Below are 22,821 nucleotides of genomic sequence, written 5' to 3' on the forward strand. Positions count from 1 at the left end.
ATTTCTTCATGATATACTTGTAGGTGATTATCCCACATGTACAAATGTAAATCAGTTGAGGCTATAAGATGACATCATTGCTTGAAATGCTCCTATTGGTTGAAGCTGTTTGGTTAAATTCATAATAGTCCAGCAATTGTGATAGCCTCCTTATCAAGTCATTGTTTATTCTATAAACTCACTTTGTAACCAAAAACATTAGCGGCATGAAACTTTCCCCATGAATTGGAGTCAACAACCTTTCTTCTCAGCAGGAAACTCTTGGGAATTGGCACTGACATTCATTGCATTGTGTTTACAGACAAAAAAAAACAACTTTCGCATGTATTTTACTTCTGTGAATCTTGGCTCCTCGCAAAAGTTTTGTGCCTGTGAAAATATCTTATTTTACAGGAAGCATAAAAGAAAAAAGAAATGAACATATTTATGTCAGAACTGTTTGAATTACAACCCAAACAAGGCTAGAACTTTGTTCACTTAAGCATTGTTTACCATTTGCAGATGAAGCCAAAATCCAGCTTTATTGCTTCAAAATATGTGATTTAGGGACAGAAAAAACCAGTGTAAAAATTCAATCAGTATAATATACATAATGTGAACAATAGTTATAATGAAATTGTTTCCAGACTAAACCGTCTACAGTTATGATTAGTGAGAAAAACAGGGATATCTCCTTATATTTTCAGCTTTATTGCAAAATATTTATATGGTACAATGTGTTTTGTGATACAACTGACCTACACATATGCATCAAATGTGATAACTCGAACATTTTTAAAATCACTGCTCCCAATGGTAAACAGTACCTTTAAGGAGCTGAATTCAACTCTTGTTTTTACTTCTTCTCACAGCTGGTGGTTGGGGATGTGGTTAAGGTCAACCGAGGTGAATTCTTTCCAGCCGACCTTGTCCTCCTTGCCTCAAGGTGAGTGCCCTTCCTCAATCTCAAGGGTCAAGGGTCAAGTCACTTCCTCCAGAAAAATACATTCCTCCATTTTAAAGGGATGGTATAGTTTTGGTTGAAATGGGATTCAGGTTTTAACTTTTTGTGAGACATTTAGAAACCACTTAGTATGAAATATTAAAGGGCATACAATTCTACGGGGAATCAAAGTTTAGGTGATGAAAATTCAGTTTTGAAATGGCTTAGATATCCAAAAACAAAGGAAAACAAAATGGTCCTAATAAAAGGTGGGTCTCACCTTTTATCCCACTGTCTTTGTTTCTGGATATCTAAGCCATTTCAAAACTGATTTTCATCAAATAGACTTTGAATTCCTCTCAAGAGTGTATGCTCGTAAATATTTCATCTAAGTGGTTTCTAATCATCTCAAAAAAAAAGTTAAAATCTGAATCCCCATCTCAACCAAAACTATACCATCCCTTTAAATGGAAATCTGGAAATAAGGCATGATGGTATTTTGTCATATAATAAAGAAGTGTCACAAATGAAAGCAAGCAAACACAGACGTAAAATTGTGAAACTAATTAAAAGAAATATGCTGATTGAACAGTGGATATTATATTATGGTTAGGAGAAATTTGTCACTTTCTGATGTTGGACATGCAATTGTATGAACATGTTGAAAGAGACAGTGAATATGCTTGATTTAACATTTGTTCTTTTTGTGCGACACAGTGAATATATGTTTCTATTTCTGCTCTATCTGTTCCCATCTCTTTTTCAAACTCTTCTTCAAAGAATTACTTTTAGACTTTAATGATTCTTTACTTTAATCCATTAATCACTGAAATGCCTGAAACTGCCTGTCTTATCAATCCCTAAAGCGCCCGAAACCGCCCATCCGTTTTTTAGAAATAGTTTTATGCTTTACCATTTTTTGGTTTTCATATAGAATATATAATTATGTAATTTGAAAAAAGGTCAAAGGTCAACAAATGTAAGTCAGAATTACCTATGTGACACACCATTCTCTTGGTAAAGTCTTAGGCTTTCAAATAAACATAACTTATAATAGACAAAAATAAACATGCAGTGAGCTACTTACAGATCATTTAGAGTGTTGTCGAAATGAGAGCAATATCACAGTACCTTTCAGTGAACGTGTGGTGTGATTGTACTTAAGATAGAATCAAATTCATTCTGTTTTCTCGCGGGACCTCCAGTGCCCCACAAGCCATGTGCTACATCGAGACGGCCCAGCTGGACGGCGAGACCAACCTGAAGATCAGGCAGGGTGTGCCCCAGACCGCGGGGCTGAGCTGCGAGAGGGACCTGTGCTGTATGGACGGGACAGTGGAGTGTGAGCTGCCCAACCGACACCTCTACGAGTTTGTGGGCAACATCAAAGTGAAGCACGGGCAGTCGCTGTGAGTCCCTATCTGTGTTTGTCAGTCTGTCTGTCTCTCTGGTTATCTGGCTGTGTGGCTGTCTATCTACACATCTGTTTGTCTGTCTGTCTGTCTATCTGTTTGTCTTTTCGTCTCATCATCTGTTAGACTTTCTGCTTATCTGTTTTGCTTGTCTGTTTTTAATCTGTCTATATGTATTGTATACATGTATGTATATAATCTCTCTTCTGTCTGTCTATATGTCTGTTTGTGTGTGGTATGTCTGTGTCTGTCTTTGTATGTCTGTCTATTGAACTGTCTGTCCATCTGTCTCTATCTATCTATTTGTCTGTGTGTATGTATGATATATCTATTTTTGTCTTTCTTTTTATCTGTCTGTCTCTGTTTGTTTGTCTATCTGCCTATCTGTCCATCATTCTATCTGTATCTCTGTCATGATTCTTCTATCTATCTTTATCTTCAGCTTCATCTCTGTATCATTTTAGATTTTTTCCTGGCAATGTGAATTCTGATTGTATGTTGTCCACCCATTGGCACATTTTCTCGTTTGCATCCTGTGCTGGACAGATAATCTGAAATTAATCGTCAATGAATAGAGATTATGCATTAATGAGATTTTATTAGGATTAGGATTAGATTATTGGATCTTTTTAGGATACCTGACCAAAGCAAAATATTTGTGTCGATCAATACAGAATAAAATATAAAAGAAACCAAGGAGAATTTGTAGAGATCGCACAGACATTTCTTGTTTTCTAGTTTTGATTTGAATGACTTGAAATATACGTTATGCTTAAAGTACAATGTAACTAAATAGATGTTACCATGACATATCTTATTAGATTATTTTGAATTGACTAAGACATTTTCTCATTGTAACAAGTACTGTTGAATTTCAAGTTAGCCAGCATCCTTGCTAGATTCTACCACCCCCCCCCCCCCACAATATTCCCTTTATCCTGACATATCTTGTAAAATAATTTTGAATTGACAAAGACAATTTGCTCATAGTAACAGGCACTGGTAAGTTTCTAGCTAGCCAGCATCCTTTACATGAATTCTACCCCCTTCCATCCCCTCCACCCTGGCAGAGCTGTTCCCCTCTGTACAGACCAGATTCTGCTCCGTGGTGCCACACTGAGAAACACCCAGTGGATACACGGAATCGTCATCTACACCGGCCACGAGAGTAAACTCTTACTGGTGAGTATGGCTGCGTTCTGCTTTTTGTCATATTTTTGCACTCATCAAATTATTTTCTGCACAAACTCAGATGTGATAGATAATCTACTGCTCGCCATTTGACTTTGATAGAGAGATTAAGATCAAGAAGAGTTTCATCTAAAAATAGGAGTTTCCATGTGATGAACGTTTGGTATGGGAGATATGTAAGCTTTCTAATAGGAGAAGAAAAAAATATGCTGTAGTTATGGAAGAATTTGACAGCAAAAATCATAGTGGCAAGCATGCAGTTTGTCAGGTTGAGAAGCACAAGGACATAAACTCTATAGACTTTTCACAGCATTAAAGGGATGGTACAGTTTTGGTTTTAATGGGGCTGCAGGTTTCCAACTTTATGTGTGTGTATGTGTGTTTGTGAGATAATGAGGAACCTCTTATGAAATATGAAGTATGAAATATGAACATGTAATTCTTGGAAAGAATTCACAATTTATTTGATGAAATAGCTGAGATATCCAGAAAAGAGATCCTAATAAAATGCAACAGGCCACGACTTTTATTAGGATCTTTTTGTTTCACCTTGATTTTGGATATCTCAGTCATTTTTAAAACCGATTTTCATCAAATAAACTTTCAATTCCCCTTAGAATTGTATGCTCTTTAACATTTTATAGAGTGATTTCTACATGTCTCGCAAAACATTAATAACTGAATCCTCACCTCAACCAATACTATACCATTCCTTTAACACCCTTTTAGTAGTCACATGACGAATGGTGCCATGCATTAAAACAATGAAAAGATATTCAACTACCAGAAATTTTGTCACCAGAGTCTGAGAGAGGAGCTTATGGTCTGTTACCTCTCCTCTGTTTTCCTGTTTGGGCAAGAACAGAGTCACAAGAAAATTTGACAACTCCAATAATAAGGCAGAAATTGAAATCTAATGAAATGTGTTCCAAGTAGACGTATATATGTCATTGTCTTGTAATACTCAGAAGTAACTTAACAGAGTTTTCCGATCTAGTTGAAAATACATCTTTTTGATAGGTTCATTGGATATCAATTTAATAGTGCTAAATTTTAATTTATTTTTAATTGCTCTCATGTAAAAGAAAACAAAACTATGCTGAAATGGTTGCTCACAAAATATTGAAGTTCATCAAGCACCAGGCGATCAAATAAGTAGAATGTACATTGAATACCTAAAATCTTCCATCCATCAAGAGCCTAAATAAAAAAATAATTTCACCCATATTGTCTGCACAAAATCAAAAATAGAAAGAGGTCTTTCATGTTCAATTTGCTAGAATCATACTGGCTCAAGTTTAAAGATAATATGTCTATAAATATGTTCTCTTGACATCATTCAATGGCAGAATTCCAAGACGGCTCCCCTGAAGCGGTCCACAGTAGACAGAACTACAAACATTCAGGTATGTCTGTTTGTCAGTACAATTGTGGTTTGGAAGTTCCTTGTTTGTTTTGTGTTTTTATTTTGTTTGCTTCTTTAGAAAATGTGATATTACAGTGATTTTTTATAAACTTATAGTAATAGAGTGTTATGTAGAACAGCAGTGACTATTTTGGCACATTGAATATCATTTGTTGCTGAACTGACTACATTGTAAATCCTACTAATTATATGATCCTTATAATTATAATGATGACTAGATTCAGCCCCAAATCACATTCGGTTGTAGTGTTGTATACATTCTAAAACTTGTTGTGTCAGCATTCACAGTAAACTCCATGTTGAAGCTGGAGTGTAGGTCTATTGGATCTCTACAGCAAAACCAGTGTACAGTTACTGTATGTCTGGTTAAGGAGCTATTTTTCTATAACTTTGAACAGTGTGGGTATGATTTACAGTGAGAAACTTAACATTTCTGCCCAAAGAACTTGTTTGACTCCCTGTTGTGAATATTTGAAAAAAAAATGTTCTCTTCCCTATCATTTTTTCAGAAGGGTTTGCAAATCAGAGCACTTACATGTAGTATTTATGATTAGTTGAGTTTTGATTTGTCAAATGTGTAATAATTTCTCTCTTTTTTTCTCATCTTTTTTTGTTCCTACCTCACCAGATCCTGTTCCTGTTCCTTATTCTTCTGGTCCTGTCCCTCATAAGCGCCATAGCAGCGGAGATCTGGAACAAACAGCACATCGAAACGGACTGGTACCTAGGCTTTGAAGGTGGGCTCAATTTCCTGACCCCATCCTCCTGCTTGCCCTCCCCACCCCTATAAAACAAACAAATAAACAAACAAACAAACAAAAACCAGACATACAAACATAACAAAAGAAGAAAAGAGGCATGAGCAAGAGTGGGACATATTAAAACGAACATTCAAATAAAATGCCGCAAACCCAACTGACCTGTTATCCATGGCTAGCTGAAACCAGCGAGTAAAGCAGATGGCCACATGCCTGTTCAAAGTGTTGGGCCCTTGAATGAAAGGCCGCATGGGCAAGCAGTAGAGATCATTTTGTTATGCCCTGGATTTCTGGAGGAACCGTTTCTCCAGTTTTTGAAAGCAAACTTTAGCAGTCTTTTTCTACAACCGAAGAAGCAAAGTCTAGAAACATGAGAATCAGAATGAGAAGTGCCTTTACATGGAGCAGGGGATCAAGAGGTGCAAGGTTGGAGACAGATATTGATATGTCCAAGATACAAGCTTGAATACAATCCGTTTTTGTTTTTGAAACAACCCCTGGAAGTTTGAAAGGAAAATAAAAAAATGGTTGTGGCGAGATTGATGAGCCACTCAGCTGTGGAAATATCAGTTCGTCATGTTGATGGATTGTGTCACGCTCAGTTCAGTTTTGCAAACCAAACAGCTTTAGCATCCGATGCCTGGATGCCTTAGAAGTAAAAACAGAAAGAGAGATGAAAAGCTCAAAGGTCCTGAGTGATTTGACCCAAGGAGGTAATTCCAGTTGAGAAAGTCTCCCCACCCCTCCCTGCTCCATCCCATTACTAGTAGCCTATAATCTAGGCGGAGATGCAGCTATGGTTGTTACTGTCACGCGTAACGTCTGATGTGGCGAGACTATGTCTTTGCTAAGCGATACATCTCATGCCAGTCATCATTTAGCCAGTGTACTATGTGGTATGAAAAAAAAAAAAGAAAAAAGATTTCTGTGTAAATATAACAAACAAACCAACAAACTATGTGGTAAAATATTTGTATGGTCTTCCTCTCTCCTTTCAGACAAGCGCCCGAACGCCTTCTTCTACAATTTCCTGACCTTTATCATCCTGTACAACAACCTCATCCCCATCAGTCTTCCAGTGACTTTGGAACTTGTCAAATTCGGCCAGGCGCTCTTCATAAACTTTGTAAGTCTTCGTCGATCACACCCCTTTTATTAATAGTCATTGCTGTGATGTTTCCCATATCCTGACACAAGGCACAGCAGGTTGTACTAGACTTCACAGAAATTGACCAATTTGATGAAGTGCAAGTGTGTGCAAAGAGAGTTCTACGTGTGGTTGGTATGAAAAATGGCGTTAAACTTTAGATCGTAATACAAAATATCTTCCTCTGAAATTTCCAGCTGTCAACACTACTGCCTTCATCAGCAGAATGGCCCGTCTCCACTTTGATCATGTGACGGTCGATAAGTGGATCATAGGTCAAAAGTTTAACACCATTTTTAGTTGAATTTCCAGTACAGATGAGTTTCTACTCTAATCTTGTTGATATACAGGGCAGTACTGTATACTGTACTGTATACAGTGACTGTGGAATTCAGCCTAGACCCACTCAGCTTCTCCTCGTGGGTTAAGCATTCCATAGTTACCTTATGCCTTATTACCATATTTGTATAATGGGTACCTCAGAGCTGCCAAGTTTCTTTGATCCGTCAGGAGGCTTCCTGAAACCTGAATATCGCTTCATCTCTCGACAACAGAATGTAGAAGCTTCCCCCATTTTGGATTTTGTTTCACCAATTGAGATGTATGTGAGACACAAATATTTCCGGAATTGCCCTGTGGAACCTCTCTTACTTTGATGTGAAAATGTTGGCAGCCAAGGCGTGCAGACGGTGCTGCAGGTTTTGGTTGGAGCATGTTTGACGAGGTTTCTTTGTGGTAGTCAACTGAGACTTAGAATTCCTCAATCATTTAGAATTTATGCGGTCCATCTTTAATGTGGTCTTAAACTCTACTAAGTGTCGAGTCACTTTGACTCTATGTCTGCAAAGACTTTTGAGTGGGGTTTCCTCTATAGCAGTTGGACACATGATAGGACCTGTGCTAATATTCTCAAGACCACCTGTTCATGTATTCTATTAATTCTGTTTCCTTTTTGTGGTTGTGGTTGTTGTTGTGGTTTTGGTTACGGCTGTGGTTGTCAGTTTGTGTAGTAGTCTTTTTTTTCCTACCGTTGGCAGTGACTTAATCTTCATCCTTATCCCCCCCCCCCTCTATTCCAGTCATAGCATGTAAAGTGTCAAAAGAGGCAGATTTACACATCATACAGTACAGACAGTGAAAGGTGCATTTCCATTGTGAGCTTCAAATTATAGTACTCAACTCAAACCTGGCAGACCCACATAGAAATTGAACCCTTGTTTCTACTGGGCCTCATTTTCCTGATTCTTTGCATGCAAGTGTATGTCGTACTTGTAAGTATCTGTACGACCAGGTGTCATTTCTGAGAAACGATCTTGCATGAGGTACATTTTTTTTTTGAGAGGAGAGAGAGAAACTAGTGTTGATAACATTCAAATTGTTCGTCTGCAGGACCTTGACATGTATCACAAAGACACGGACACGCCGGCCGCAGCCAGGACGTCCAACCTGAATGATGAGCTTGGACAGGTCAAGTACATCTTCTCCGACAAGACCGGCACACTAACCCAGAACATCATGGAGTTCAAGACATGTAGTATAGCAGGACTCATTTATGGGTGAGTCCTCATTACTTTGATGGCGCTCTCCTCTCTTGTTAGGGCATTCTTGCAGCTTGGCAAAGGTCATTTTATACGTCAAATCGTATGCAATCAAACCTGTATATAGCGGCAACCCAAGGGAGACAAAAAGGTAGCTGCTGTTGACAGGTGTCTGCTATAGACAGGTTCATGGCTTTCGATTTGGAGTGATTTTTTTTTTTTTTTAGTGGCCATATACAGCAGGTTCCCATTATAGACAGGTGGCTGCTAGGGCAGGTTTGACTGTACTTGTACATAATCTCCCATAGAGATGAATGTCAAGAAGAAACAATCACAAAATTATAGTTAGAATAATTTGGAAAAAAATGTAAAGATTCAGTGTGTTTTGTATTTGGTGTCTCAATGATATAATGGGTGAATGTTAACAGCCCTGTGCAAGTGCCATGTTAAGATTGTATCGAGTAATCATGGCAAGAGATGAAATATTTCTAATTATGAAATATGTAGCAGTATCGTATTTGGACCTGTTCCTATAAATGGTTGCAATTTGGCGTGAGGGACAAATTTTAATCTGTAACTATGTGTGCATTTGAACAAGTTTGTAATTAAAATACATTTTATGGAATGTACGAGGGTTTGTCGCGCTGTCTCCTGCTACATGTACCTAACACATTATTCATAGCCTTTCAGAGAATTTGAGTCAGTTTTCAGTCCTTGGAATTATGTTCATCCCCACCAGTCTCATAGTCTTGTTCAGTGATAGGTGCTTTTGGTTGAATAACTTCCCTTTTGAGACCAAATAATCTGACTTCCTCTCTCCCAAATCCTTCCTTCCTTCCTAAGTGTGTTTTGCTTGCAGTGGATCCACTTAACAATGTATTATCCTCCTTTTCAACTTAACCCGTTCAAGTATACTTGGGCAGATTTTTGTGGGAAATGGGGTGTATAGCAGAATAAGCTTCTCCTCAATAGATGAAGGTCATTTCCTCAAGCTCTGTCTCTCAATTTCTCAGAAAAAAAAGCAACAACTGTACAAAGCAGTCATACAAGCTAGAAGAATTTCTACTCCTATTTCCATCACAGCAGGTGTTTTTGTTTTGTTTTGTTTTTGTTTTTCGTTGGTTGACATTTTCACTTCCTCTCTTTGTACCTCTTAAATCCAGAAATATCACAGTGTGATGCTAACAGTTTTTCACATGACATAGAGGTTGGCAATGAAAGAACCATACAACAGCAGTTCAACCTTGTTTTTACCCTCTGTTTGTTGAATACAGAGAGGAACTTCATTGGGTGTGAAAGAAATTATTCATTGCCAGCTGATTAAAATGTATGTTTCTCACTGGGCATCAATCATGGGTGAATTCAAAATAATAGCCATCAAAACTTCACCTTTTTAAATGTCTATTTGATGACATCTTTTGGCACCATGTTGAAATCTTCTGTCCATACATTGTACATTAAAAAAAAAAAAACCAACAACTTAAAGTACCTGATATGAATGATTAGCAGGAAAATGGTAGATATTTTGAATGTATGTGTGTGTGTGTGTGTGTGTGTGTGTGTGTGTATGTGTCAGTAGTAATGCTTTGTTTTCAACATTTCTATCTTTCAGAGATAATCCTGATCTGGATATCTTCTCAGATAACAAAATTGCAGAATATTTAGAGACAAACGTGAGTATGACATTTGTGGCATATATATTGGTTTCCTGTGAGTATCTTAGTAACAATTTTTAGTCATGATCAGTGTTATCACTGGAGCTGAACTGAATCATCATTGGGGCTGCCTGCTGTGGCAGTGCACAAGTCTATCAATTAAAAGTACATCAGGTCAAAAATATGAACGAGAGTATTCTTTTAACAGTTTGCCACTGTGGATATCAATTTCAAACTCTAATGCGAGTATTGTAATAGAAGCCCTCCTTGTTCACAGATATCATGTAAATTTGGATGTTATTCACTCTCTGCAAGAATTTGTCCGGGAATTGTGTGGGAACACTCATTACTCCATTCTGCTGTGCATGCACATAGACTCTACTTGACCTGAATACATAAATCTGTCTTCGAAATGTACACTTTGAACATTCTTCACCCATGACCTTTGACCTTTAAACCATAAATCAGGCCACTGGAACTCTCCGAAATCTGCATCTGCTGTACTGCTACTGATACATAAAGTAGCTTGTGAGTTGTGGTGCCAGTGCAGGGCATTTTTTAGAGTTTCAAGCAAGATTTTGATGTATGTCATGTCTGACCTTTGACCTCTGTGACCTCTGTGTTTACACACAGGCCACTGCCCCACACATACGGATGTTTGTCACCATGATGGCCGTATGTCACACTGTTGTCCCCGAGAAGGACGAGGACGGGAAGATCCTGTACCAAGCCTCGTCACCAGGTAGGATATGGGTGTCGCCGGGATGTCATCAGTCAGCATCCTGAACAGCTGTTTTTGTTCATCTTCTTGTGTTTACTTTGGATCGAGAACAAAAGCAAATAACAGAAGCATCAAATCGCATCGTTGTTGTAGTCATGATCCCCTCGGCTTTTTTTAACGTCTGTAGTTTTCAGATTAAAACTAGAAAAGCACTGAGAGAGTGCAGACCTCCGTCAAGCACTTATTTCCACCCATACATGCATGATGAAAATCAACCAATTTCCAGATATAGAGGCCTTTTGTTTACGTAGTCCGCCTCCAGCTACGCGGCGCATAGCCCAAGCAGAGCATGCACTTAAGAGCGCAAATGCAAACCTCAAATACGTGCAGATTGAACTCCCAAGATCATTGACCCTATATACCAAAAGATAAAAATATCCTTCAAAAATCCATAAAAATTCCTGGATCATGACCAAAATGTAATCATCTGTTCCTTATGTCATTATTGACTTTTCCTGCAAGTTTCATTCAAATCCGTTAACAATTTTTTTTTAGTTATTTTGCGCGCCGACAAACAAACAAACATAAAAATATAACCTATTTCCTTGGCAGAGGCAATAAAACTTAACCCTTGCTCTGCTTTGTTTACCGAGTAGTATCCTCACTGGAGTACTTTCTTTTGTGATTGTCACAGATGTCTGGAAATTAATGATCAATGAAAAGAGATTACTTAATCCCCCTAAAATCTATTCTGATATTCTCATCCACATACTGTAAAACGAGGAATGTTCGCTTGCATTTTAATTTCGCAAATTTCGCGAGCGTCAACATTCGCAAAATTAAATTGCACATGAAAGTTCTTGCCTACACAATATTGGATTGGATGCCAGTGGCAATTCGCAAAAATTTCATGCCGCTAGAAAGGCCGTCGGCTCCAATTCATGAAATTTTTATGCCCCGAGTATATCGTGTTTTACAGTACAATGTGGCCTTCCTGTTGGACTGAGGCACATTGCTACACAAGAGTGTGGCTTGCTAACTTTGCAATTTGATCAAGAAAGCAGCAATTACTGAATGCTGATGAAAAAGTTTTGCAAGTTAAAGGGATCGTACAGTTTTGGTTGAGACCTAATTTCAGGTTTCAAACATTTTTTGGTGAGATAATGAAAAACCTCTTATGAAATATGAAAGAGCATGTAATTCTATGAGGAATTCAATGTTAATTCGATGAAAATTGGTTTTAAAATGGCTGAGATATCCAAAAAAAGCAATTCTAATAAAGTGTGGGACCCACACTTTGTTACGATGGCTTTGTTTTACTTTGTTTTTGGACGTTACAGTCATTCCAAACCCTATTTTCATCAATAAACTTTGAATTCCTCTTAAAATGGTATGCTCTGTACTATATCATAAGTGTTTTCTTGGTATCTCGCAAAGATTTAAAAGCCCCATTTTCATCTCCACCAATACTGTACTATCCCTTTAAGTTAAAAAGTTATTTAAGGTGAATGCCACGAATAGTCTCAATTTATAGCTTGCCTTGTATTTTCTCACCAGACGAGGGAGCCCTTGTAGAAGCCGCTGCCAGGCTTGGCTTTGAATTCATCGAGAGGACACCGGAGAGTGTAGAGATCGTGGTGGTGAGTTGAAGTTACTCATTTTCTTTAGCTCATGAAGTCCTGAAAACCATATTTCTGTAGATTTGTCCCTTAGCTCTTTGTTTCAACTTGGACTATTTGGTTTGTTAGTGTTTCATATGCTGAAATGAAATATTTTCTTTTATTTGAGTCCTAGCATGGTCATACACCCTTTTTTTTTTAATGTTGTTGCAGGATTATCAAAAGCCTCTGTGTCGGTAAATTTATAGCTGATCCTTAAATTGGCTACACATTTTAGAAGGTTAAAGTTTAGTTCTTGCCTCAGTGTCCACTGAGATTTTACTCTTTATTACTGTGCTTTCATAGGTACAGTCTGTAGGTATATCACCCTGTAATGACACGTGCCTTGTATGTAATATGTGTTTCTTAATTACAAATCATGGTGAAGCACCTTTTATTGGAGAGCATGTGTACAGACATTCTTTTTTTCCCCAACCAGCAACAGTTATTGAAAGATGAAAATGATTTGCTGTGCATTCACGCTTTCATCGTGTGTTCTGGTCCTGTTTTTATGTCGTGTATTGTCTCTTGTCAGAATGTTATAGTAGTCTTTCCTGTATTTTTCCTATGTTCTATGTGCAGTTCTTATATTCTGTGTATGTGCTTTTTATCAGACGTGGAAATAAAATGAAATGAAATGAAACGGAATGTCAGCACAGAGTACTATGAGAAAATCTGTGTTTTATAGCTGTCAGTTTTGTAGAGTCTCTTCATTCCTTGTCCTGTAATTCTGTATGTCTGTGTCATTCTTTCCACCGCAGATGGGGAAGCAAGAAAAATATGAAATCCTGAATGTCTTGGACTTTACAAGGTATGATGCCTGCAGAGTTTTTCTTCTGTCAATATCAACTTGATTCCTCTCGGAAGATATGCTGAATACCTGATAGCATGTGTGCCTGTATGTAATACTGTAAAAGTGGATATTTTCGCGCGACCAATTTTTCACGCTCGGCATGGAAAGAAGAGTTTTGCGGGTTTTTAATTCCTCGGAATCGAGACATCAACTACGGAACATAAGGCAAGCAAAAATATTTGCGTGCTTTTATTTTCGCGCTAGTTTATGGTTGCGAGAAATGCGCGGAAAAGTTAAAAACACCGCAAAAATTTCCACTTTTAGAGTAGAGCTTTTATCATTATGAGAGCCACTGAGATAACAAATAAAAAAAGTAGTGAGTATTTCATACTGACTGATACATGTATGCATTGTACATGATTGTCTATATTTGTTTGCACTATACTTAACATGTTGGGTCAAGAATTTCTTCTACGAGAAGAGTAGTATTCATATTCTTTGAATGTGATTACCGAAGAAAGAAAATTTCCTAATTCTGATAATCAGTACATGTGGTCAATGTTATAAAAATAAGCTGTTTCAACTTGTTTAAGTCTCATCCTGGGAGCCACATGTCACCCCTGTCTTTGCACAAATTACACTTATAGTCAAATCACAAGCCCTTTGTTTGTAGAATGATTGAAATCTTGAGAGGAATGATATGGACGTCATGAACTTTTCTGACTCCTCTCCTGTCTCGAATTCCTCCATCCGCAGTGACCGGAAGAGGATGTCCGTCATTGTCAGGACGAGCAACGGAACAATCCTGCTCTTTTGCAAAGGAGCTGTGAGTATTTGAGGCCAGTCATGCCACTCTAGACATACCCATCTATTGGGCATGGTTAATGTGTCAAAGTATCAAGACGCACATTAAAAATTGGATGTTAAGAAAAAACCTTTTTCATAATGTTATGCAAATGTTGTTAAAAAGTCATCTCATGAGACAGCACTTGTCAGGCCAGAATTGTCTTATTGACCGCTGTTACTGCATATGACCTCAACAGCAATGATGATGATGATGATGATGATGGTGATGATGGTGATGGTGATGGTGATGATGTCGATGATGGTGATGATGATGTCAAAGGTGATGGTGGTGGTGATGGTGATGGTGGTGATGATAGTGATGATGGTGATGATAGTAATGATGATGATGATGATGATGATAGGATGATGATGATTTTTGATGATGGTGATGATGATGTCAAAGGTGATGGTGATGATGGTGATAATGGTGATGATAGTGATGATGATGATGGTGATGATGATGATGATGGTGATGATGGTGATAATGATTATGATTATCATTGTTCATATAACGCATCATATTGTGGTCATTGCAGGTATTGTATTTTGGAGGATTGGAAATATTGTTGAGAGAGGTCATAACACTACCTGAGACGAAGTTATGGTCATATAACTTCCTCTAAATGATATTTCTAATCCCAATTTTAGAGCTTCTGTATGTTCTCGACAATTAAAGCCATCATTTGTTAAATACTGTATGGGTTTGTCAAAGTACTTTGAAAATGATTAGTTCCTTCATCTCAATTTTTCTGGGTAGACACTTTTGTACTATCAATAACAAGTTAATAACTAGCTAGCTATGCAAACCTGTTTGCAGTGTCATTGTCTCTGTGTATCGTGCCTGCAGTGCATACCCAAAATTGGGGCCCTAATTTGATTATTTGCTACTTCCTTTGTTTGTCGTCAGTGTACATGAAAATCCCCCCCCCCCCCCATAAGGGAATATCAAGGGAATATTATTTTCAAGATTCTGTTATTAGTACATCATTCAGTTCATTCTTTTTCCCCAATATACATAAGTAATTCTGTTCAAAAATACAATCTGACACGAAGGCTACGTTCATCATCAGATGCATTCTTACTCCAAACACCCAGAGTAAAACATGGGTATGGTGATCGTGCTTTTTCCGTTATGGGACCAAAATTGTGGAATCAGTTACCTCTTCAGTTAAGGGAACTGTCATCGACAGAGTCATTCAAATCCAAACTTAAAACTTATCTGTTCCTTTCATACTGAGGACTGTAATTGCTGTATGTCATTAATATTGGATCAATATTGTATTTTTAATTGGTATATGTTGTATTCTTTATTTGGTATATATTTGTTTTTGTTTACCATTTTCTTATTTGTTGAAATGTTTGAATATGTATATGCATGTAAATATATGATATCTTTTCATTTTTGAAGCGCCATGAGCACTGAAAAGTGGACCTGTGCGCTATACAAGTAGCCACTATTATTATTATTATTATTATTATCCCCAAGGAATGTTTTGCCTGTAGGCCCAGGAGAACATTCCCAATAGTCCCATATCATGTGATTATGCGTATCCAATCGCTGACTAGTATTTCACTATAAACCTTTATAATTAAGAGCATTTGTCATAGTTTGGACATCATCTGTGGTACATGACTTATATGTGATTCTCTTCTGTTACCAGGACAACGTCATCTACGACAGACTAGCCTCCGATCAAGAGTTCACACAGGACACTGTCCGACATCTGGAGCAGTTCGCCTGTGAAGGTAAGAGAAAAATATACAGTCAACCTTGCCTAAGTTGAATCTATTTGGACTGAAGAAATAGCTTCGACTTAGAGAAAATTTGACTTATGAGGGATTAATATCAATAGTTTATAAAGAGAAAAGACTTGAAAAGGCCTTCGACTTTAATAGGCGATTATTCGATTTATGGGAGGTCGACTTAAAGGGATCGTATAGTTTTGGTTGAGACCTAATTTCAGGTTTCTAACATTTTTTGGTGAGATAATGAGAAACTTCTTATGAAATATGAAAGAGCATGTAATTCCATGAGGAATTCAAGGTTTATTCGATGAAAATTGGTTTTGAAATGGCTGAGATATCCAAAACAGAGTGATTCTAATAAAGTGTGGGACCCACCTTTTATTACCATTACTTTGTTTTACCTTGTTTCTGGATGTTTCAGTCATTCCAAACCCAATTTTCATCAAATAAACTTTGAATTTCTCTTAAAATGGTATGCTCTGTACTATTTCATAAGTATTTTCTTGGTATCTCACAAAAGGTTAAAAGCGCAATTCTCATCTCCACCAATACTGTACCATCCCTTTAAGCAAGGTTGACTGCACAAACACACTACTGGTGTCATCTTCTGCAGGACTGCTAACCAAGATGCTGGGGTTTTTTTTTCCCCAGTAATATATGTGTGTGTTTGTTTGTTTTCTAAAATTTGAGTTGCACTCATGTTTTGCATGCTACTAACTTGCAATTATTCCATTTTAAGAGAGAAAATAAATGATTGCCTTCACAGTGTGTTCATTTTTGTGTATGTGTGCATCAATGGGTTTTCAGATGTGCAGAAGTTGCCAGCCTAGTTTTCCACCTGAAGGACCAAGGATGTTGTCAGTGGGTCATGGATTCAAACCCCAAGCCTTTCTGGCAGTATCAGTAGCTCTTTTCTGAGGTGTAGTGCGAGTCCTATGGGATAAATGATTTGCTGAGGTTATTCTGGAATGGAAGCTGGCTAGAATAATTGTCTGCCATGGAGTGATATTGACCACATAATATAATTAAAGATATCATCTGAAAACTTAGTGAAGAGTTAAACCTCTCAATAACAAAATGTTTCCTATTTCTTCATTGGTATTTGATAAGAAAAAAAGTTTGTATTCTTATTTTGTAGTCCCCCTCCCCACCCCTCCTTTTTGAGAGTACGTCCAATACGTGTATACATTAACTAGTGTGTGTATGTGTGACATAAATTGAAAGGGAATGAATTCTTTCACTGTATTTGTAGGTCTACGAACACTATGCTTTGCCTTCCGTGAGATTTCCAAGCAAGAGTATGAGGTAAGGCCATGCCTTTGATTTCAGCTTGTCGTGTTACCTAGCTGATTTTGCATGATGTGATAATGTATCGTTTTAAATCAATGATTCTGAAATTATGTTTCATTTAAGAGCTTCTTGTGAAGAAGGCCATTCAAAACTGCACAGTCAAAAGAAATTTCACTCATGATCAGGAATTACGTCATAGTTTCGATATGATCTTATCTTTAGGGACATAGTGTTATGCAATGTGTGTTAAAAAGGTGATGATGATGAAACAGCATTTAGATAGCTCCATTTATCTGTAGAAACATTCAAAGGCACCTGGCTCCCACAATGTGTTACACATCATTCACAAAGAGAAAAGAAAAAAAAAAAAGAGAGAATGTCTCAACACTGGAGATTGCATATCATCAAAAGTATGGCAGTATTCTTTAATGGTATTATGTGAACAAAAGTCACACAATGGGATACATTGGACTCATCATTAGAACGACATTTAACATCTCGTGTATGAGAGTGTGGAAAATGAAATCCTTATCGGTAGGTAAATCATGTCATCCAAGGATATGTTTTGTGTGGGATATGAACTCAGAAGCAAGGTCTGGAGCATTGTCCACTGTACTACAAATCTCTTACAATCGTGATTTTAGTGTGGAGTGACAACAGTTACTGTAAAACGAGGAATGTTCGCGTTCGTTGTAATTTCTTGAATTTTGCGAGTGCCAAAATTCGCGAAATTAAAATGCACGCAAAAATTCTTGCCTACACAATATGCATTGGATGCCGACGGCAATTCACAAAATTTCATGTTGTGAGAAAGGCCGTCGGCTCCAATTCGTGAAATTTTCATGCCGCGAATATATCGTGTTTTACAGTAGTCTTTGCTTTAATTTTTTTTTGTTGAAGCGCCATGAGCACCAAAAGGTAGACCTACATGTAAGCACTATACAAATAACCACTATTATCATTATTGTGTTGTTGTTATTATTATTATAATTATTATAATTATTATTATTATTAAGATTATTATTACTACTACTACCACTACTACTACTACTACTACTACTATTATTATTTTTGTCATTATTATTGATGTTATTATTGTCGTCTTCGTTGTGGTCGCCGTCATCGTCATCATCATCATCATCATTATGTCATTGTGTGCAGGAGTGGAGCGCCACATACTACAAGGCCAGCACAGCCATCCATGACCGGGAGGAGAAGTTAGCAGAGGCGGCGGAGCTCATCGAGATGAACTTCACCCTGATCGGGGCGTCGGCCATCGAGGACAAACTCCAGGATGTAAGTAGATGAAGCCAAAATTGTGACGACTCCTGTGACCTCCATTTCATGAAAACTTTGCTACAATAGCAACTCTTTGCTGCAATGGCAAGTGTCATGGTAATGACAAGAATCCTGCTTCGTGTTTGGCTGATGCTGCGAGAAATTGCCGTCCTGGCAAGAATTGCTATCATATCATCTTCTATGAAATGGGACCCAGATGTTTGATTGTGCCAAAGACAGGTTTGCAGCCATTTCCAATGTTTGGTCTCTCATTTTTAGTGATATAGTCACTGTCTATACAACAATAAAACAAATTGCACCTTTTCCAAGTTTCATGCCAGCTAGCCTGTTAATATGACCTCTTTCATTGACAGATCTCATCCATTCATTGAGATATTCATTGCCCCTTCACGATAACACTCAAACTTGGAAAAAGTGCAATATGTCATTGTTGTCTTTAAAATTCATGTGCTCAGTCATGCATAACATTTGTCGACATAATTAGGTATCAATGAAAAGAGGAAGAGTTCTTCTTTCCTAGCAACCAACATTGTGCTCTCCATTGCTGGCAATTATGAAATAGTAGCCCTCCAAAGTTGGATTACCTTTTTTTGATACGCACTGTATATACACCATGTACAAATGTACATCTGTGGGGTCCATGACTGAAAATCTCATTGTATCATTGCTTGTTAAACAAGAACAGAGACACATTTTCGAAAAATCAATCACCAAGAAAAAAACACAACAACTTGGTTTTACATTTTGTGCCAGGGTGTACCAGAGACAATCGACACACTGTTGAGGGCAGATGTCAAGATTTGGGTTCTCACTGGAGACAAGCAAGAGACTGCCATCAATGTTGGTGAGTTTCTCATGGCAGCATTTACTGTGTCTCTTCATCCACTCATTTTGGGATTGCACTTCTCTTGTGATTTCTTTGAAATCTGAGATATAAAAGGAAATTCTTCACTTTGAAGATCTTTCAAACAAGACCAGTGAAATGTAATAATGTGATCATGTAATAATGATAATGATAATGATAATGATAATGATAATGATAATAATAATGATAATGATAGTGATGATGATGATCATAATAATAATGATGATGATGATGATGATAATAATAATAATAACTAGAGAAGCACTCTGAGAGTGCAGACCTCCGCCAAGCATGCAAATCATTTTCACCACTGATCTTGTTCTTTCATAGAGATATCAGTGATTTCCACCCATACGTACTTATAGCATTGTGTGCTGAAAGTCGCCCGATTTCCCAATATAGAAGCCTTTGTTACATCATAAACCCTTAGCTGCACAGTGCACCTCGCCCTTGCAGAAATTAGAGCACGCACTTATAGTGCGCGCATGCAAACCTCAAATAGTGCGCGCATGCAAACCTCAAATAGCGCAGCCTGAACTCCCAAGTTCAATGACCCTACCTACCAAAATATTAAAAATCCTTCATAAATTCCCCAAAAATTCTCGGATCACTACCAAAAGTGAATCATTTGTTACTTGTGTCATTCTAAACCTTTCCTGCAAGTTTCATCCAAATCCGTTGACTACTTTTTGAGTTATTTTGCACACGGACAAACAAATGAACCGAACGAATGAACGATTGAACGAACGAACGAACGAACGAACGAACGAACGAACGAACGAACGAACGAACAAACCAACGGTAACGACAACAGAACCTCCTCCCTTGGCGGAGGTAATAATAATGATGATGATGATGATGATGATGATGATGATGATGATGATAATAATAATAATGATCTATATTGCACGAAATCCACTCTGTAGAGTGCTTTTAAAAGCGCATACATACTATTATTACAGCTTCTCACAGTTCTGGTAGAAGTCTGCAAAGATCAACATGGTTTCGAACCGTGTTCTGTATCTACCAAAAGCAAATCTGGTAACAAACTGTGTAACCAATGCACTCTGTCAGTGAATCTTCATTCAAGGCTTTAAGAAAAAGAGACATAACAAAATTAGATTTTGGCCAGAGTTCTTGATGGAAATCCCTGTAATGTCAACTCTGTGACAGTTGAACTCTTTTGTCGATGATGGATGACCTCTTTGACCCCAGGCTATTCCTGCAAGCTCCTGAACCAGTCCATGCCGCTGCTCATCATCAACGAGGCGAGCCATGATGAAGTCAGGGACACGCTTCAGAGGCACATCAGTGCCTTCGGGGAGGAGCTCGGCAAGGAGAACGACGTCGCCCTCATCATCAATGGCACCGTGAGACCTCTTCTCTCTTTCCTTTGTTTTTTTTTTTCCCTTGCCAGAAATCGTAGTATTAGGCAATCCCAGTTGCAATTATTCTGTGACAGATTTTGTTTTAAAAATGCTTGATATTTAGTAGTGATGTTTTATTTTGTAGATAAATGGATGTCATTATTTATGAAGCTTTTGGTATCCATGTAAACAGCAGACTGAAGTATATATCAAAATCTAGAGCACATGAAGGGAGGAATGAGATCTTTCTGTTGTCTTGATTTCCATAATATATCACATTTGAAGAAATCATATGATATTAGATCAGAAAGCATAATTATTACAGTGCAGATCCTATCTTTCAGAAATTCTGACTTGTATTTTCTACCTGTCTTTGTATCTGGATGCTATTATTCATCCATTTATTGACTCAACCCCCACCCCCTTCTACCATTGATGTAGTTTAGATAATGAAAGGTGGGATTCTTTGTCAATTTTGCAGTCTGCAAATGATTTTATGATCAACAGTTGTTTACCTCAGGCATGGAGGAAATTGCTCGGTTTTGTTTTGTTGATTTCTCTCTTTAAATTCCCCCAAAACGTGCATGTGTTGATGACTTTAATCAATCATTTTATCTGTATATTAGCCAAAATATTTCATTTTTTTTTTCCTTTGCTTTCATCTGTAGGCACTAAGGTTTGCCTTGACCTTTGACCTTCGCAAGGACTTCCTGGAACTGGCCATGTCGTGCCGATCGGTCATCTGCTGCAGGTAAGAAAGAGAAACATGAATCATGAGGCTGGTCTTAAAAATATGTGTGAAATTTGTGATCAGTATGATGCTTTAGGTCCCATTAAAGGAAAGAAAAAAATACTAGGATTTAACTGATGTTTTCTAAAAAGCTTTGCCAAACTTCTCAGAAAGGAAAGTCTTAAGATTTTATGATATCTTGCGAATGGGCTGTAGCCATATATGTTTAACCTTTTAGGTGCTTTGAGTTTCAGTTGTCACTGTTACTGCAGAGTGTTGTATACACTGTTCAAAGTCTTGGCACAGAAAGAGTTAACTGATAAGTTTCTTGTGAGAACTCCCAGAGGTTGGATCGACTGCTGTCAATTCCGATTTAAGTACCTTTGATTGTATCATCATAGTCAGTGAAATATACGTGTATGCACTAACAATAGTATGCTATTGTAAAAGCTGCTATTTTTCCGAATTTCATAAATCATTATTGGGAGGCAAATTTAACAACAAACAAAAATATTGCAAATGGGCAGGCATGAGTGCACTTACGATAGCCTTGATGTCAAATCGCAAAAACGACATCCCGCAAAAATGTCTGCGACCTCCTTATTCGCAAAAATATCTGTATATGAAACTATCAGCTTCTATAGTGTGTAAATACTGTGTGGGTAACAATAGATGACCTTTATTGTTTCCATTCACCTGTTCAGGGTCACTCCGCTGCAGAAAGCAGAGCTTGTTGAGTTGGTCAAGCAGAGTGTCAAAGTGGTCACACTGGCCATTGGCGATGGCGCTAACGATGTTGGCATGATCCAGGTAAAATCTTACAGAATGCCATGAATTGCCTGAATTGACTATTGGGGCATATGAGGTCAGATATCTTGAAATTTTTTTTTTTTTTTTCTGTCATGTCATTTCCAGTCCATACTGTCAACAATATGTAAAGTTAATGTAGCATATCATGACATGGTTGTACATTGTTATGTGTGTAGGTGTTTAGAAGTACTGTAAAAGAGCAAGTTTTTGCACCCAACTGTGTACTTTTGCATGTTTATAATTCCATGGAATCCGAACATAAATAGTATACAAGCAAAGATATGTATGCTTTCAATTTCATGGTACTTTCTAGTAGCACAAAATGCACAAATATTTCCTCTTTTACAGTGTGGCATCATTTTGTTGACAATCAATGGATTAATTTACAATTCAGAGCAACACAGAATCCTTTTTATGAACACAACTGCATATATGGTAGACACAACTACAACAGTTGCAGAGCATAAGAGGAGTAACTCAACAGTCTTTATACAGTCAATATAATATATGTGATGTTCTCTTTGAGCAGTCATGCATACAAATCCAATAGTGTGAAGTCAAATGTGTCATGTTGTAATGTATCTCACAGCTCTGCATTCCCTATCAGGAGTTTCAGATTAGAAATAAGAACTTTAGTAATCATTTGA

The 22,821-nt window shown here is 37.6% G+C and overlaps 1 protein-coding gene across 1 annotated transcript in view; it reads left to right on the forward strand.

Annotated features, from left to right (window-relative positions):
* Positions 1-22,821, forward strand: part of LOC139721634 (probable phospholipid-transporting ATPase IA) — a 74,089-nt gene that overhangs the window by 32,581 nt on the left and 18,687 nt on the right. Inside the window, exons 7-25 of the mRNA XM_071632964.1 lie at positions 852-925; positions 2,128-2,331; positions 3,405-3,516; positions 4,875-4,931; positions 5,580-5,688; positions 6,708-6,835; positions 8,246-8,412; positions 10,007-10,067; positions 10,683-10,791; positions 12,328-12,410; positions 13,190-13,239; positions 13,978-14,047; positions 15,729-15,813; positions 17,066-17,118; positions 18,265-18,399; positions 19,156-19,246; positions 20,483-20,637; positions 21,303-21,385; positions 22,069-22,174. Coding sequence (XP_071489065.1) covers positions 852-925; positions 2,128-2,331; positions 3,405-3,516; positions 4,875-4,931; positions 5,580-5,688; positions 6,708-6,835; positions 8,246-8,412; positions 10,007-10,067; positions 10,683-10,791; positions 12,328-12,410; positions 13,190-13,239; positions 13,978-14,047; positions 15,729-15,813; positions 17,066-17,118; positions 18,265-18,399; positions 19,156-19,246; positions 20,483-20,637; positions 21,303-21,385; positions 22,069-22,174 — 1,932 coding nt within the window. The remainder of the gene's footprint in view (positions 1-851; positions 926-2,127; positions 2,332-3,404; positions 3,517-4,874; positions 4,932-5,579; positions 5,689-6,707; positions 6,836-8,245; positions 8,413-10,006; positions 10,068-10,682; positions 10,792-12,327; positions 12,411-13,189; positions 13,240-13,977; positions 14,048-15,728; positions 15,814-17,065; positions 17,119-18,264; positions 18,400-19,155; positions 19,247-20,482; positions 20,638-21,302; positions 21,386-22,068; positions 22,175-22,821) is intronic.

Source organism: Diadema antillarum, unplaced genomic scaffold (genome assembly GCF_040938485.1).
Source record: "Diadema antillarum isolate AM-2024a unplaced genomic scaffold, OU_Dant_1.0 scf00000146, whole genome shotgun sequence".
Classification (NCBI taxonomy): Eukaryota; Metazoa; Echinodermata; class Echinoidea; order Diadematoida; family Diadematidae; genus Diadema; species Diadema antillarum.